Source organism: Myotis myotis, unplaced genomic scaffold (genome assembly GCF_014108235.1).
Source record: "Myotis myotis isolate mMyoMyo1 unplaced genomic scaffold, mMyoMyo1.p scaffold_m19_p_13, whole genome shotgun sequence".
Taxonomy (NCBI): domain Eukaryota; kingdom Metazoa; phylum Chordata; class Mammalia; order Chiroptera; family Vespertilionidae; genus Myotis; species Myotis myotis.
In genome coordinates this window covers 33,795,712-33,813,604 of record NW_023416317.1, presented here as the reverse complement: position 1 = coordinate 33,813,604, position 17,893 = coordinate 33,795,712, and the positions used below count along the sequence as shown (strand labels likewise).

At 37.6% G+C, this 17,893-nt stretch overlaps 1 protein-coding gene across 4 annotated transcripts in view; it reads right to left on the bottom strand.

The window, feature by feature from the left end:
- Positions 1–17,893, bottom strand: part of PIK3R4 (phosphoinositide-3-kinase regulatory subunit 4) — a 59,052-nt gene that overhangs the window by 21,865 nt on the left and 19,294 nt on the right. For all 4 annotated transcript variants that reach the window (XR_004971562.1, XM_036332630.1, XM_036332629.1 and 1 more), the window contains 5 exons: positions 15,023–15,168; positions 12,951–13,154; positions 3,480–3,681; positions 1,502–1,689; positions 312–522 (listed from right to left, as the gene is read on the bottom strand). Coding sequence is in view for 3 of the 4 variants with exons in the window: in XM_036332630.1 (XP_036188523.1) it covers positions 312–522; positions 1,502–1,689; positions 3,480–3,681; positions 12,951–13,154; positions 15,023–15,168 (951 nt within the window). In the remaining variant the exon portion in view is untranslated. The remainder of the gene's footprint in view (positions 1–311; positions 523–1,501; positions 1,690–3,479; positions 3,682–12,950; positions 13,155–15,022; positions 15,169–17,893) is intronic.

Below are 17,893 nucleotides of genomic sequence, written 5' to 3'. Positions count from 1 at the left end.
TGGCATTCAATGAGAAAGCAGCATAGCACTAAAGCTAGCAGGTGAAACCTAACTTGGTAAATGGGGAAAATGGGCCACAGACAGGCTAAAATAGTGACTTAAACAAGACACGGCAAGTTGCCCCTACAGCTAAGATAATCCAAACTCCATAATTAACGACTTTAGATTTCTTACTGTTTCTTCCTCTAGGCTTCCAAAGTGGCAGTCTGTTCTGTCTCCCTTTGCCTGGTAGCTAATTATCAGTGCCCTGCATTAGATTCTAGGCTTCAGCACCCAGGCTGGAATACAACTCCCTAGTGATGGCACCTTACCAGGCGGTGGTGGTTTACTCTCCCACTCTGCATTTTCCATCATCTGCTTAGCTATTCTCTCAGCATTGCACTGCTCCCGCTTTTGTTGTATGAGTTGCTGAAGCTCAGTTTTACAAGTCGTGATCCGAATCTGGTAGGTGGACGGTAAAATTGTACTACTTAAAACCTGTATTGTTGGTTTTCTACTTTGGGCATGTGTCACTTCTGGAACCTATAAAACAAACATAATTATAGGTATTTATATCATAAGCAAAGTATATCTGTTGGTAAAAATGTACCAATGTTCTCTTTATTCATTAAATCAGCTTTTTGTCCTTATTTACATACTGATTTTTAAATCCATTCAAATACAATGACGCTTTCAATGAAAACCTAGTTAAAATCAAGTTTAAGCCGAAACCGGTTTGGCTCAGTGGATAGAGCGTCGGCCTGTGGACTGAAAGGTCCCAGGTTCGATTCCGGTCAAGGGCATGTACCTGGGTTGCGGGCATATCCCCAGTAGGAGATGTGCAGGAGGCAGCTGATCGATGTTTCTCTCTCATCGATGTTTCTAACTCTCTATCTCTCTCCCTTCCTCTCTGTAAAAAATCAATAAAATATATTTTAAAAAAATAAATAAATAAAAAATAAAAAAATCAAGTTTAACCACAATATCACATATGCAAACTTCTACATTAAAAAAATGATAAGTGTAACAATAACATTAAACAAAAATTCTCATTAAGTGAAAAGAAGAAATAGAATGTTATCCATCTGTTCAGTAAATATTTTCATTTAAAATATGACTGGCTAGGGAAGAGTTACCTTAAATTACAAATTTATTTCAAATATATCTCAATCATCATGTTATTCTCACACAGGGCAAACCTGGGACTTTTCTTCCCAGAAGCGTTTTTGTTATTTACAGATATAACGATGTTATACTAGAGGAAGAATAAAAAGAGAAATAAAAGGTTCACTGCACACTAATTTATAATCACAGTTCATAATAATGTCTCCCATCACAATTTCACATCACTTTATTAGTGAGTACTCTAAAACAAGACCTTTTTTGATGCTTTCAATAACTAGGTTTCCCCTTGGCTATAAAATTAAACATAAACCTGTCTTAAAAAGAAACATGTCCTCCTACAGTACAGTACACAGCCTTTAAACATCCCAAAGGAAGACTGCTGCCTGGGTGACAGTACCTGCGGAGAAGTTGACAAGGGGACACAAATGCCAGCGGAGGACTCGGAACGAGAAGGCTTCCCAGTTTGAATCACCTCCTGGTCACTCCCTTTCGGTAGGGCCTGCGGGATGGCCGGTGGTTCCAGTGACCCAAACATGCTTTTCCATTCTTCATTTACATTGGAGTCTTGTTTCACATGTTTTCTAGCTACAAAAAGAGATTCAGAATAGACTGAAGGAAGCCTCTAAAACCAGTATGTATTTTTATTGCTGTTGTTTTTTGGGGTTTCTTTTGGTGGGGGAGAGACAGCAATGGACTTTCACCCTATTTGTTCTTTATGATCTCCAACATATTTATGTTTATATTAAAACTCACTAACTCTTACTTCACCCTAGGACAGTTGGAACCTGTAGTTCACTTCTCCACTTTCAATGGTGTTAATAATTAGACCTGATTGCTTCCTAGTTTCCCAAGGCTAGCTCAATTTCAAGTAACACTTCATTTGAAGAACTACTAACAAAAATAACTTTTTCAAATGTCAGTGACCACACTACTAAATATGACCTATTTCCAGTGCTGGTTGCTTAAGAAAACAAAATAAAAATAGAATAAAAATCAATTGTTATACAGCTACCTCCTGACCATAAACAGATGAGAAATCCTTTTTTTATATCTTTGTCCAATTACAAAATGTATATTAGGTAACACAAAGTTCCAGAATTACCAAAATATAATATGAATTACTCCCATAAGTTTGTATACCTCATAAACTAGTTTAGTGATATACTGCCATATTATTTTACAAACATAGTATATGCTGTTTCACAACTTGCTTTTTCTTATAGTTTAACTAAATATGTTGAACATTTATTTCACCAATCCCTATCAATGGGCACTTCATTTCTTTCTTTCTTTTTCTCACCGAGAACATTTGTATACATATTTCTTCACATGCATGTTAGTTTTTCTTGGGAGAAATTTCCAGAATTGAAAACAGTGAGTCCTAGGGTAAGGACATTGCCTTCTAACAAGAGTATGTTCAATTTATAATCTCCCCTACAGTGTATGAAATACCTATTTCCCTACACCCTTGTTAACGCTAGGCATCATCTGTCTTTGCTAATCACATAGGCAGAAAATGGCATCTCACTGTCTTAATTCGCATTTATTATTCTATTAGTTGTATGTTCAAATCCTTCATTATTTTTCTTGTGGCAGTGCTTCCATTTTCTTATTAAATGCAATGCTTTACCTATTACGAATGCAAACCACTGATAATTAAGTCGCAAATACTTTATCCCAAATTTGGCAATTAAAGGTTTATTTTAAATATAATTCATCAGCTGCCCTCATAAGTTGATACTTGAATAGAGGAATTTTTAAAAACATGTACTTGGGCGTGAGTACATCTCCAAAAAGGGTTAAGGGGAAAAGGCTTGAGATATTAAAAACCTATACAAATCAATGTCAGTGATATTGTCATTATAAGACCTGACAATTCTAAATCTAGAGACTTCAAATGATTAAGGCTTCTTTGGTCTCGACTTTCTTGTATTTCATTGTTAATAACAAGACTATTCTTTTCAAATCACTGAACATTACTCACTAATCACAAACTAGAAACATTTCATTTTACATAGACTACTCACTTTGGGTTAGTGTTTAAAGGATTAAAAAATAAAATTTCACCTTCAGTCATACACCTCCATAGAGGCAACATGATTTTATTACAAGAGTAGGGCTTCAGAGTCAAGCTTTGATTTGAATCTGATTCTGACACATACAGAGCCGTGATTTTGGCAGGTTATTTTACCTTTAACCTGTAGTTCACTTCTCCACTTTTCCTCCCCCAAATCTTCCTACTACATAATGAAGTCACTAGCTGTATATGAAAGTTATATATCTAGGATATGTGACTTTTATTTTATTACTAATTAGCTAACAGTAGCTTTATGAAATAACTAGTAAATACAAGCTACACACACAAATGTACTAACCTCGCTTGTCATCTGGTTCCTGTTTGGTTTTAACAAGATCTACTTGTCTCCCAGTTATGCCCAAGGCAGCCAAGTCAATTATGCCCTTCTGACTACTATCATGAAGATGGCTCTGGTCCACTATATTGGCCTTTGCTTTGTTAGATTTCATCATGAAGTCTTTTAGTGCCAAAAGTTTGTCTTCCTCTTCCTCTGTCATTCCCTAAAAAACAAATAAAATCATATGTTCTAGGTTATTTTTGCAAATAGTAACGACAGGCCTCAGAATGACTGAGAACTGAAGGGTCAAACCACACGATTTAAAATTCTCAGAGTCAGCATGGTAAAATGAAGCAAGCAACGGGCAAGAGAAAAAGAAAGTGGCAATACAGGAAAACATCTCACTTCTCTGGTCTTCCTGAACACACACACTCTCCAGTAGGACACTTTCTATTTGTATCATGATTCATATCCTAACTTTTTTTCTAAATGAGAGCATTCAAGTATAATCCATTTTTGAAATCTCCAAAGAACTTAATGCAGTGCCTGGTATCTAGTAGATCTTTAATATATAACTTTGAATACAAATGTTAAGTATCTAAACAATAAATCTGGAAATACACTTTTAAACAAAAAAAAAGTATACTTAAGTCCATCTTGCTCCCGGAAGTGCTGAGAATATTAAATGAGACACTATGTGAGAGCACTGCATATACAGAAAACATTCTACACACTCAGGAATTGATAGGCATGGTGGCTGAACTGCAGATGTGAGCAATCAGCATTTTAGGATAACACTATAATTAGAGTCAGACTGCCTAGGTTCAAATCCCAGCTCTTTACTTACATACCTGTGTGACCTTGGGCAACATAACCAATTTCTATGTAGCTCTACTTATTTATCTATAAAATGAAGGTAACTGCTAGCACCTGACAAAGTTATTATGAATTTTTTATAAGTTAATCCACCTAAAAAACTTAGAAAATTTGAAACTAACTAATAAATACTAAATAATTAATTTAAATAATTCATTCAATGTGCAACTTAAGTATTCTAGTAAATGGAACAATTCTGCATTTTCCTAACTTTCCAACCATGCACGGAATCTTCTAGAATGTTATTATGCAAATAAAAAAATTAATAAAATGTAAATGGTAATTCCCAAGGCCTCAATCTAGAGCAGTGGTTCTCAACCTTCTGGCCCTTGTGGCCCTCATGTTGTGACCCAACCATAAAATTATTTTCGTTGCTACTTCATAACTGTAATGTTGCTACTGTTATGAATCGTACTTTAAATATCTGATATGCAGGATGGTCTTAGGCGACCCCTGTGAAAGGGTCGTTTGACCGCCAAAGGTGTCGCAACCCACAGGTTGAGAACCACTGATCTAGAGTTTAAAGCAATAGTCACAATCCACAGTCACAGTAAGACCAAAAAAACAAAAAAAGCTAGAAAGTTAGAAAGCTGAAAAATAAAATAAAATTGCATTGAAGTACAATTATCACAGAGAGAACCTTTTTCTAACATTAGCCTGAAAGTCATTTATTTTCACTGCTCCTCATGCAATCTGCTTAATACAGGCAGTTTTTTAGCTATAGTAATAATTCCATTCTTTTTATTAGTCTCTATTTTAGTTCACAAAAGAGAGACCACAGAAGGGAGAGCCATTGTGAGGAACATTAAAAGGAATGGAATACTGATATATGCCACAATATGCAGAAACCTTAAAAGTATTTTGCTAAGTGTCCTGGCCAATGTGGCTCAGATGGTTGGAGCATCGTGCAGCAAAAGGTGAAGGATTCAATTCCTGGTCAGGGCACATGCCCAGGTTATAGGCTTGATCCCCAGTGAGGGTGTGCAGGAGGCAGCCAATCAAATGATTCTCATCACAGATGTTTCTATCTCTCTCTCCCTCTCCCTTCATTTCTGATATCAAAATAAATAAACACATAAATAAATAAATCTGGACAAAACATATGAAACAACACTTTTCAGTCCTGGAAAACAGGCAGCACAGGGTTGTGATCTCCAAAATAAAAATGAGTTCTATAACTGTCCCAGCATACTCTCCAGAGAGTTACCAGGTCATGGGACAAGAAGGGAAAACTCAAGAGTATAGTAGAGCCAAGTTCAAGAGAGTCAGAGTTCAAGGAAGTCACTAAAGGTTAAATGTGAGGATCCAAAAACTGGATAGAGGATGGATCCGACAGAGAGCAAGAGCTATAGAGGTATCTCCTCAAGTCTTTGCCTTATTAATACACACATACCTCCTTTAACTGCACTTTGCAGATATTGCATTTTTTACAAATTAAAGGGTTTTGGCAACCCTGCGACAAATCTATCGATGCCATTTTTCCAGTACCATTTGCTTACTTCATGACTCTATAATTGGTAATTCTCACAAGATTCCAAACTTTTTCATTACTATATCTGTTATGGTGATCTATTATCAATGGTTTTTATTATTACTGTAACTGTTTTGGGGTGCCACAAACTGTGACCATATAAAATTAATGGATAACTGTATGTGTTCTGACTGCTCCATAGACCTACTGTTCCCTCTCTCTCTCACTCTCTTTGGGACTCCCTATTCCTGAGGTGTTGGGGGCCAGATGTAAGCTGGCAAGGTCCTTGCACCTGAAGGGTCTAGCAAGGCTGGGACCCTTACCCACACAATTTTCCCAGACTTGTTTGGATGGCGATTATCAGTAGAATGAGAGCAACATTTGTAGAATGAGAACAGCCTTTCATAGCTTACCAAGAAGTCTGTAACTATTTACTGAGATATGCTGTACTGACAGCTTGTCCTTCTGCGGTGTCTCTCCCTTAGAGATTAAGAGGAACAAAGAATACATTCCTCTTGACAGACCTCCTATTCAGTGTGTTATGTATAAATAGGATTGTGTGGCTAATAAAGTTACTTCAGTTCTTTGAGAGCTGGAGTCCTCCCGACCCCGCTTTCCTGTCTTTCTTTTTTCAATTCCCACCTCCCTACCTCAGCCCGGCTCAACCTGTCAGGCTGGCCCTGACACTGAGGCACAAAAATATTGAAATTAGGTCAATTAATAACCTAAATGGCCCCTTAAGTGTTCAAGTGAAAGGAAGAGTCTCACATCTCTCACTTTAAATCAAAAGCTAGAAATCATTAAGTTTAGGGAGGAAGGCATGTCCAAAGCTGAGATAGATCAAAAGCTTGTCCTCTTGTGCCAAATTATAAATGCATAGAAATAGTTCTTGAAGAAATTAAAAGTGCTACTCCAGGAAAGACACATGGTAAGAAAGTAAAACAGCCTTGTTGCTGATATGGAGGAAGTTCTAATGGTCTGGCTAGAAGATCATACCAGCCACAACATTCCCTCAAACCAAAGCCTAGTCCAGAGTAAGGCCCTAACTCTCCTCCATTCTGTGAAGGCTGAGAGAGGGGAGGAAACTGCAGAAGAAAAGTTTGAAGCTAGCAGAGGCTGGTTCATGAGGTTTAAGGAAAGAAGTAGTTCCATAACATAAAAGTGCAAGGTGACACAGCAAGTGCTGATGTAGAAGCTATAGCAAGTCATCCAGAAAAGCTAGCTAAGATAATTCATGAAGACGGCTACACTAAACAAGACTTTCAACGTAGACAAAACTGCCTTCTACTTGAATATACCATCTAGGACTTCCACAGCTAGACAAGGAAGTCAATACTTGGCTTCAAAGCTTCAAAGGACAGGCAGATTCTTTTGTCAGAGGCTAATGCAGCTGGTGACTTTAAGTTGAAGCCAGTGCTCATTTACTATTGTGAAAATCCTTGGGCCCTAAAGAATTATGCTAAATCTACTCTGCCTGTGCTCTATAAATGGAATCACAAAACAGATATGACAGCATTTCTGTTTAAAACATGGTTGACTATTTTAAGCCCACTGTTGAAACCTACTAAATGCTAAAACCAAAATAACTTTCTTTCAAAATATTACTGCTCACCGACAATGTACTAGTTACCCAAGAGCTCTAATGGAAATGTACAAGGAGATTAATGTTATTTTCATGACTGCTAACACAACATCCATTCTTCAGCTCATCGATCAAAGAGTAATCTCAACTTTCAAGTCTTACAATGTAAGAAATACATTATTTCGGAAGGCTATAGCTGCCAGAGGTAGTGTTTCCTTTGATGGATTTAGGCAAAATGAATTAAAAACTTTCTGGAAAGGATTAAGCATTCTAGATACCATTATGAACATTCATGGGCCCTGGCCAGTGTGGCTCATTTGGGCATCGTCCTGTGCACCAAAAGGTTGCTGATTCAATTCCTAGTCAGGGCACATGCCCAGATTTTGGGCACAATCAACAGTAGGGAGTATGCAGGAAGCAGCCAATTGATCTTGCACTCTCACATCAATGTTTCTCACTCTCACTCTCTCTCTCTCCCCCTCCATCTCTCTTTCCCTCTTTCTAAAAAGCAATAAAAATATTGTGTGTTTTTCTTTAAAAAAGAGCCTTTGTAGTTCACAGGAAGAGGTCAAAATATCAATAGGAGTTTTGAAGAAGTTCATTCCAACCCATGAATGACTTTGATGGATTCAACACTCCAGGGAGGAAGTAACTGCAAATGTGGTGGAAATAACAAGAGAACTAGAATTAGAAGTGGGGCCTGAGGATGTGACTGAATTACTGAAATCTCATGATTAACCTCTAATGGATGAGAAGTTGCTTCTTATGTATGAGCAAAGAAAGTGTTATCTTAACCCCTAGAGTGCCGGGGAGCGCGATTGCGCTCCTCCTATCTTTCGCCAAAAGTGCTGGGAGCGCTATCAAAGCTTCAAAATGGCGTCCAGTTCTAAGTTTGCTTTTATTAATGATGATGATATTGCTAAATATGTCAATGTAGTAAAGGTTTCCTTAAGTTTTTGAATATGTAACTTCATCTACTTGCGATTCATAATTTTTTTCCTAAACTGCTGTAAAATCACCAAAAATGCTTGGCAATTTTAGCATAGTTCTTAGGATATTGGTTGGCATTCAAAGGGTTAAGATGGATTCCACTCCTGGTGAAGACTGTTGAAATGACGACAAAGGACTTAGAATCTATAATAATAAAAGTGTAATATGCAAATCGACCGAATGACCGAAAAGCAGAAAGACCGTCCGTCCAGATGACCTTCCAGATGACCACGCTATGACATGCACTGGCACCAGGCCAGCCAAGGCAGATATGATGGGATTGGTCGGGGGGCCCTGCCATCGCCCCAAGATTGCCCTGCAGAGGGAAGCCCAGGCCACTGGTTAGTGGTGCTATGGCAGGTGTGCGGGGCCAGCCAGTGATCACCTTGCATAAGGAGGCCCAGGCCAGCCAAGTGATTGTACCGCATGCCTGTCACCTGCAGAAGGAGGAGACCTGTGGCTGGGGGGGGGGGGGGGGGGGGGGCAGCGCCACACAGTTGGCAAGCAGTGTCAGCGGCAGGGGCAGCCGGCAGCCAGGGGAAGGAAAGCCCCAGTAGACCCTGATCGCCGGCCAGGCCTAGGGACCCTATCCAAGGGGTCCCGGGTTGCGAGAGGGCGCAGGCTGGGCTGAGGGACGGACAGACGGACAGACAGACACACACACACACACACACACACACACACACACCCATGCACAAATTTTGTGCACCGGGCCTCTAGTATTAAATAAAATTAATTGATAAAGCAGTGGCAGGGTATGAAAGGACTGACTCCAATTTTGAAAGAAGTTCTACTGTGGGTAAAACACTATTAAACAGCATCACATGCCACAGAGAAATTGTTTGTGAAAGGAAGAGTCAATCAATGTGGCAAACTTCTTGCCTTATTTTAAGAAGTTGCCACAACCAACCCCAACCTTCCTACCACCACCCTGATCAATCAACAGTCATCAACATAGAGACAAGACCCTCTAACAGCAAAAAAAATTACAACTCACTTAAGGCTCTGATAATGCTTAGCATTTTTCAGCAACAAAGTATTATTTAATTAAGATGTGTACAGTATATATTTTTAGACATAATGCGATTGCACACTTAATTATAGTGTAGTGTGAAAATAAATTTTATATACACTGGGAAACAAAAAAAACACTCATGTGACTAGCTTTATTGCAGTATTTGCTTTACTGCAATGGTTTGGACTTAACCCACAGTGTCTCCAAGATATGTCTGTACTGAACAATGGACACATGAGAGAAAATTACCTGAGGCCGGGAAAGAGCAAGAGAAAGCAGTAAGCCAAACAATTCCCAAATCTCACTTAGGGGTGGGAACCATTCATATTCCCACCAGCCAGAGGAGAAAGCCCTCTTACTACACAGAGCATCATGTCCTCAGAAGTCCTTAGTAATTGGACTAAACTGGCCATTAACCAAAGGTTGCTCTGAATCTGTCCTAACAAAGCTTAAAGGCAAGGCTTAAAAGGATCAAACTGGTTACAATAACTTAACTGTACCACAGAAGAAATCTCACACTATATAAAGAAATTCAGCACGCAACAACATAGAATTCACAATCAACAGACAATGAAACTGGGTAGCTAAAGGTCAGAGATTGGAAGAGAACTTACAAATTATATATCTTCAATTTTATCTCTTTTCAATTTTATACCTTGTATATATAATATACAAAAGTTATTAAAATAAAAATAATTAAAAAGTTTAAAATGTAAATTATTTGTTACTTTCAAAATAAGGAGTGAAATTTTGTATTCTGTATCAGTGTCCAACCAAATAGATACGAACAGAACAGGGAGCTCTTGTAGCTGAGATCTATCTAAACAGCCCTGCCATGTGTCATCTCCAGATGCTAAGTGCTACTGAAAATCTGGAGTAAAAATTCCAACTTCCATATGGGTAATGTTCCAAAAGTGTCCTTTAAGTCTATTATCTGGAACTCTGAACACATTTTCCCATAGAAACCATGGCAGGCTGGTCTAGAAAGGCCTATTTACCCATGATGTATCTCAAGTGTAGTTCTCTACAAATAACCACTGTAGAAGCCCGAGCCAAAAAAAAAATCTGAAGGAATATTCAGAATTCCCACTTGTGGAGGCTATCCACATGTCTTTTCCTCCGTAGTCCTGACATTAGCAACAAGGACTCGATTCTGCTAGTAATCCCAAGAAACTCAGGTATTGCAAGAACCAAAAAGAAGTGAAGGCAAAGAGGTAAGCTGCACACGAACTTCTTCCTAAGTCCACACAAAACCTATGAGAGGTTCTCATCTTAGTTTCCTGTCCTTTGTTTACTTTGAGAAGCAAGACAACATGGTATAGGAACATGGGCTTTGGAGTTAGACAGGTTTAGGTTTAAATCTCAGCTGTGAAATTTACTGAACTGTGTGAGCATAGTCAAGTTAACTACCTTCACTGATTCTTAGTTTCCTTATCTATAAAATGGGGATCACACTTGTTGTTCAAGTTCATTTTAAGAACAGTCACAAACTACAAACAGTACCAGCTACAGTGGTAGACTCATAGGTTCATGAAAAATGAAAGCTGATGTTTTTCTGCTGTTACTTCTGAGGACCTCTGAGATTCTGGCCTGCTCTTCCTTCTACTAGCAGCACCTGTCCCTTGAAACAGAGCACTCAACCCCTAAGAGTCTCCTAAAACTATGATTAACAGAAGTAACATAAAACAAGGGATTACATGTTCCTCTTTCCCCACTCAAACAAATGAGGCGATAAACTACAAACAAATGAATATATCAAGCAAACATTTAGAGGAACCGAAGTCAGTGAGTTTTAGTGATTTCATCATGGAGGCTGACACTGAGGGAGCAGCAATGGTAGGTTTGGGAGAACAGTAGGAAGTTTCAAGATTATGAAAACTGCTCCTTTCCTCTCCCTCCTTTCACGCACATCAGTAGCAAAACCTACACCCACAGCAAGGTGAAAAGCAAAAATGAGAGGGCCACAGTGGCTCCATGAAGTAACCAATGACTTACAATGAAAAGGAAATTTCAGTACAGAAGCTTTTAAATTAATATACAAGATCTGGAGGGAGAGGACAATATTCACTCCATCTAAGCCCAAAGAAACATCTAAATTGGGGTAGTTTTTACTGCATGCTGAAATATTTTTATAAGAATTACTCAGGAGAAACAACAAAAAAATGGGATTCACTATCCAATTTTCCATATTTGCTTTCAAAAATATAAAATACATCTACTATAAGAGCCAAGGTTAAAAGAAAACCAAAGAAAAATCCCTTTGGCAATTCAAGTCACATCAAATTAAGTCTCCTAATATATAGGAAACAGAACCACTGGCCTGGAAGGGATATTTATAGGCAGCTCAAGTTTCCAGCAAAATTTAAACCTAAAAGAACCAAAATAGTTAATGACTGGCCTCCCGTAGGAGCCTGTTCATATACTCAATCACTGTTGGGCATCAAACAGTACTGGATATTCAGTGACAGGTACAATACAAGAAAGGATTTACACCCCAAAACTGATCAAATTCTCTCTCTGCAACTGAAGCATTTTCTCATCATCTTTTCTCCCTAGACAAGACATGACTGACAAGCATTCTATTAACCAAAACGTCTTGCAGACTTAAAGACAGCCATTAAAGTCGTCTCTCAGAATTTGCTTTATGCTCATAGAGCATTTATTCAGAAATTATATTCTTCACTTCTAAACATTTTTTTCCTATCTTGAATTCTCTAGGTTCCACACATCCCTCTTAAAACAGGATGCTAAAACTAGACTTAATATTTCTAGACAAGCCCTACTAATGACAAGTATAATAAAAAGATTACTTAATAGTTCTAACAAGATTTGTTAATTGATCCAAATTCAGAGGAATTTAAGATACAGCAGTAAACAGCAGGTTTATTCAATTTAGGATGCATTATAAATTCCAGTTATTGCAGCTGTTTGCATGCCATGAGAACACTCTGAATTTGGACTGAAATAAAACAGGAATTTTCTGCATTGCATCTGTGCTCTGCAATGTTTCTTTTAATTAACTTTCATTATATTTTTAGTGAAATATGGAACTGAATCAAGACCACTATTAAATCTAAGCTTATATCTACCTTTTCTCTCATTTTTATAGCCAATAATCACAAAATAAACATTAGGTCTCCCATTCCTTATTTAGATAAACCCAATGACTTCTTGTCATCCTAGTATCCCCTAGATACCAAAGCAAATGCACAGAACAGTTGCCAGATTTATTTACTTAGTCTGATGCAACCAAATTAACCAAAAATATTTTTAATAGTTAAATGGATGCTTTAATGTTTTTATGAAATTTGCATTTAGCCTGGCTGGAGTGGCTCAGCTGATTGTCATCCCGTGCACCGAAAGGTTGCCGGTTCAATTCCTGGTCAGGGCAATACCTAGGTTGCGGGTTTGAGCCCGTCAGGAAGCAAATGGAAGGCAACCAATTGATTGCAATCTGTCAGTCTGTCTGTCTGTCTATCTATCTGAGCAAGTCCGTGGGTGAGGATTTAAATAAAGAAATTTGCATTTAAATGTAAGATTTCAGAAAGGTGATACAACCTGTGAGAGCAATTTCTTCAGAAGCTGTGCTATGGCAGGATCCTCAGGCGGAGGGCAATCAGGAAGAGACCCATTCCGTTTTTTCTGACGCATGTGAAGATGTCTGAACAAGCTAGTAATATCTTTAGACCTCAAAGCATAATCAAATATAGAACGACTTACTGGCTCTTTTAAAACACTGAGTAAAACAAGTTTTCTTTCAATCTGTATCAGAAAAATAAAAAGAATCAGTAAAAAATATAATATTTTGTTCAGTTATTTTCAAATTCAACACAATTTATGTAAAGTTAACACAGGTATTTATTTTCTAAAAAAAATGCAAGACATGAACATCTGCAATTTTTGTTGAGAAGAAAAAGGAATACTTGTGACTTTTAAAGAGCTCAGGTTTTTCTTCTTTTTATTGTTAGCATCTCAGAACACATGTGACTGTGATACTGGAAGACTAATAATAAATACCTATGTTAGAAAGTTTAGAAAATGAAAAAGATTTTTCTATATCCCAAAATGTCAGGTGACTTCCTAGATCTAAAAAGCACCTGCAGTTCACAGGCCTAACAGCCAAGAGGTACTGATCCAGAAAAGATGCGCAACAGTCACAGGGCTTCTTCCCTGCAGCCGTCAGGTTTTCCCAGTAGCTTCACCCACTTCTAAAAAATCACTACTCTCTCATACAGTTCATAAAATCCAGCTTTTTCTTATCCCCAAGAATATTCTCCTTGTCAATGCATTCATGGTAAAAAGGAAAAACACTACTTAGAGTAATCAAGAGGACTTTTAGATATATTTAACAATCTGGTGAGTTGGCCAGTGGAAACCAGCATAAAAGGGTATCTTTTATCTAATCCAAAATGTAGAAAAATATAATTTATGAAACATATAGATAATCAGCTTCTCAACTCCTGATCTGGCCTTTCAAAATATCGAACACTGATAAAAACAAACAAAAAATGTTAAAAGAATTTCTGAGAAAACAGGATGGTACAGATTTCTAACAAACCACTTATATGCCATATTTATTACAGTAAACCACAACTAAAAGTTATTACCAGAATGTATGCAATTTTTAAATCCAAAAGACATTTCACATTGTGTATAAAAACTTTATAAACAAACTTCTAAATAGAGTAAGTGGTAAAAAGTAGTAGGAATCTCTAGACCTGATTTTCAAGGAAACTAATAAGCTTCAAAAAAGGGGGAACATATTTTCTAATATTATTCATCTTTCATATATAAATAAATTGTTCTATGGGTAAAAGTAAAAAATTTTACAAACTACAAAATGAAGAATGATGATCCCAAAAAATAAATGAATCTACAAGGAAAAGTAAGGGCTGAAGGCACAGCCAAATCCTTCTCATGTCCAGAGGCTATCCAAGGCCACTTTCTCCAACCAAAGGGAAGGAACATTGGGATATCCAAGTAGGAGAAAGCCAGAAGCATGTGAATTCACAAAAGAGAAACAGTGCTTTAGTAAAAATAGGACATTTCAGAATGTTAACAGCCAGAATAATCCTTCAACAGTCCACTCAATTTAAAATATCTATTTTGATAATTAGCTGTCCAGCAAGATAAAGGGTATAAACACTGACAAGTTGGGTAAACAATTGCCTTGTACAAACCAAAGACCCAAAGTTTATCCTTAAGTGCTGTACTGCTGGGCAGGGGCAGGGTTGTAATTATTAGGTTCTTTTCTAATTTTTTTTATAAATGCTGACTTGCACTGAACTCTGTTATACTTTTACAAATAAAAACAGAGGTCTATTAATATACATGTCTTCTATATTTCACTCAAACTGCAGATGCTTTACAACATTACACATAAGAAAGTAAAGTATGAATTACTGGCTTCTATATTATGCATTACATGATATATAACATAATAGTCTCTTGAATGTTTCTCACCTTCAAAATATTTGTTCCATTAACATTAATTAGCTTGAAATAAATCTGAAAATGCCCTAGCCCAATTTAAATCTTTAAAATTTTAAATAAAAACAAAACTCTCTAATTTTTTTTTTTTAATGGTGCAGTTTGGAGGGAGGATTAATTCCAAGTTGAAACATGCTTACCTGTATTATTGGTTGAGTAATATATGGGTCAAGGTAAGGCATCAGTTTACAATACACATCAGCTGTGTTTATCTGATGAGCTACCACTGTGATAAATCCCACAGCACCATAGCGTATCCATAGATTGGGATGACACAGAAATGGGGCTAAAGAAGAAAAACAACATATGGCTTAAACAATGTTCATAAATAGTTTCAAACTATCAGGATAAATAAATTTTCACCTTATAACACAACTGATGATAAAGATTATACAACACGTTACTATCAGGTGCCCTCACATATTCAATTATCCTGAGGCGTAAACTCAACCAAGTGAACGTACTGATAATATTCCCTATCATAAAACTCAGCAATACCGTAAAATAAGAACAGCTACCTCCTGCCCTAGCCAGTCTGCTCAGTGATTAGCGCGTTGGCCCACAGACTCAAGGGTCCCAGTTCGATTTCAGTCAAGAGCATATACCTCAGTTGCAGGCTCGATACCTGGCCACAGTCGGGGTGCATGCAGGAGGCAACCAATCGATGTCTCTCTCTCATATTGATATTTTTCTCTCTCTGTCTCTCCCTCTCTCTAAACATCAATAGGAAAAAAAATCCTTGAGTGAGGATTAACAACAACAAAAAACAGCTACCTTCTTTCTGAGAAGTTAAATTTATAGTTTTTAGTAAGGCCTGAAGATGGGTGGGCATCTACTCATTTAAAAGACTGGATTAGAAACTATTAGAGACATAAAAAGTCTCAACACTATACAGCAAGCTATTAATCCCCCCTCCCATTTCCCCGAGGAAGTCCAAGGACACATCATCTACCACATGAGCAAGGAAACGAATAAGCCATCTCCTCCAAGTCACAGCATTACGATTAAGGAAACAATTACACCTGACATTCTTTTTAACGTAAAGATTTGATCAAATCTAATATACTGCAAGGCATTATAAATGAAAACTACAAGGCAGAGAACATAATGCCCCTTCTTAAAGAGTTTAAAATATAAGATTAAACCAGAAAATTAAATGAATGCCTTTTCATCCCTTTTAACTATTTTGTGTACTACACCCAAAATCAGTGATTTCAACTAAATGAAGATTTAGAATAAAATCCAAACCTCTAAAAACAAAACAAAACAAAAATTGTATTAGGTCTGATCATGCAAAAACATCAGCATTTAGAGCAGGGGTGGGTAATGTCTGGCCCTGCCAAGGCATTAGGGGTGAGTTAATTAAATGTTTGACCAAATATAGCAGGCTAATTTTTAAGTTGGTAATTTTGTATGGTCTGCAAATGACATTATAAATATCCAAATGGTTCTTGGCAGAAAAAAGTTTCCCTACCCTGATTTAGAGGATATTAGTTTTGGCCCTGGCTGGGTAGCTCAATTGGTTAGAGCATCATCCCCATAGGCCAAGGTTACAGGTTCAATCCCCAGGCAGGGCATATACAAGAAAGAATCAACCAATGAATGCATAAATAAGTGGAACAACAAATGAGTGTTTCTCTCTTGCTTTCTCTAGTTAATAAATTTAATTGGAAATTAAATAAAAGTATCTAGAAAATACTAACTTTATAAGAAATTCATGCCAATAGAAAAATAAGAACAATGTCATGTGCTAATAATACTTATAGCATAAAAAAGGGAAGTAGAAATAATTTGTTCAAATTATGTCTCCAACATTCTCCCATTCCAATTCTTTTAACTGCACATGGAGAAGGTTTTAATTATTTCGTAAACATCCTGCAGCCTCTGATACATTCAACAAGGGAGGACTGGTAATTTCCCTTGGACAACAGGGAAAACCAGGACTGGAAAAACACTGAAAAACCTCCAAAACATAACTAAGCCCAAAATGACTTGGCAGGAGTTGGGCACTGTGTGAGGTGGAATTACTGGTCCCAATTCTTTACATTATCTGTATTATACAACCATACTCTTGCCTTGTATTCATGCTCCTGGCTCAGTCATATTACGTGCTCTGGTCAATGGGATGTTAACACAAAGGCTTGAAAAGCTAGGCTTGCTTTCTTGTACCTCTGCCATCACCCAAAACATAACCCCAGAATGAGACAGACGGATCACAGTCACCACAGTCTGGAGATACAAAGCCAAAAGCATACAGCTTACAGATGCATAATGAGAAATTTACGGAAGCGTTTACTGAGATTTTGTGATTAATTGCTATATAGCATTATTGTATCAATTAGTAGCTAATAGATACAAAGAACCTTCAACACTCAAAAAAACACACCAAGAAACCAGAATCAAGAGGATTTCCTAGCCCTAGCTGGTTTGGCTCAGTGGATAGAGCGTCGGCCTGCAGACTGAACAGTCCCAGGTTCAATTCCAGTAGAGGGCACATGCCTGGGTTTTGGGCTCGATCCCCAGTGGGAGGGAGGGGGGGGGGGCGTGCAGGAGGCAGCCAATCAATGATTCTCTCTCATCGTTGATGTTCCTATCTCTCTCCCTCTTTCTTCCTCTCTGAAATCAATAAAAATATTTTTTAAAAAAAGAGGATTTCCTAAAAAAAACAGTGTACTCAATCTTTTCTCTACCCAACGCATTCCAATTCTCAGGGTACAAGCATTGGGGAAGGTGAGTATTCAGAATATCTAAGTGGGAAGAGTACAGTTTTTTAAAGAGTGACCAAAAATATCATGATAATCACCACCATCACCAGCACCATTTCCCTTTAAGAATCACTACCGAGAAACCAAGATGGTGGCATAGGCAAACACCTGAAATTGCTGCCTCGCACAACCACTTCAAAAATACAACTAAAAAACAAAACGGACATCATCCAAAACCACAGGAAGGCTGGCTGAGTGGAAATTCTACAACTAGAAGGAAAGAGAAAAGCACACTGAGACTCAGAG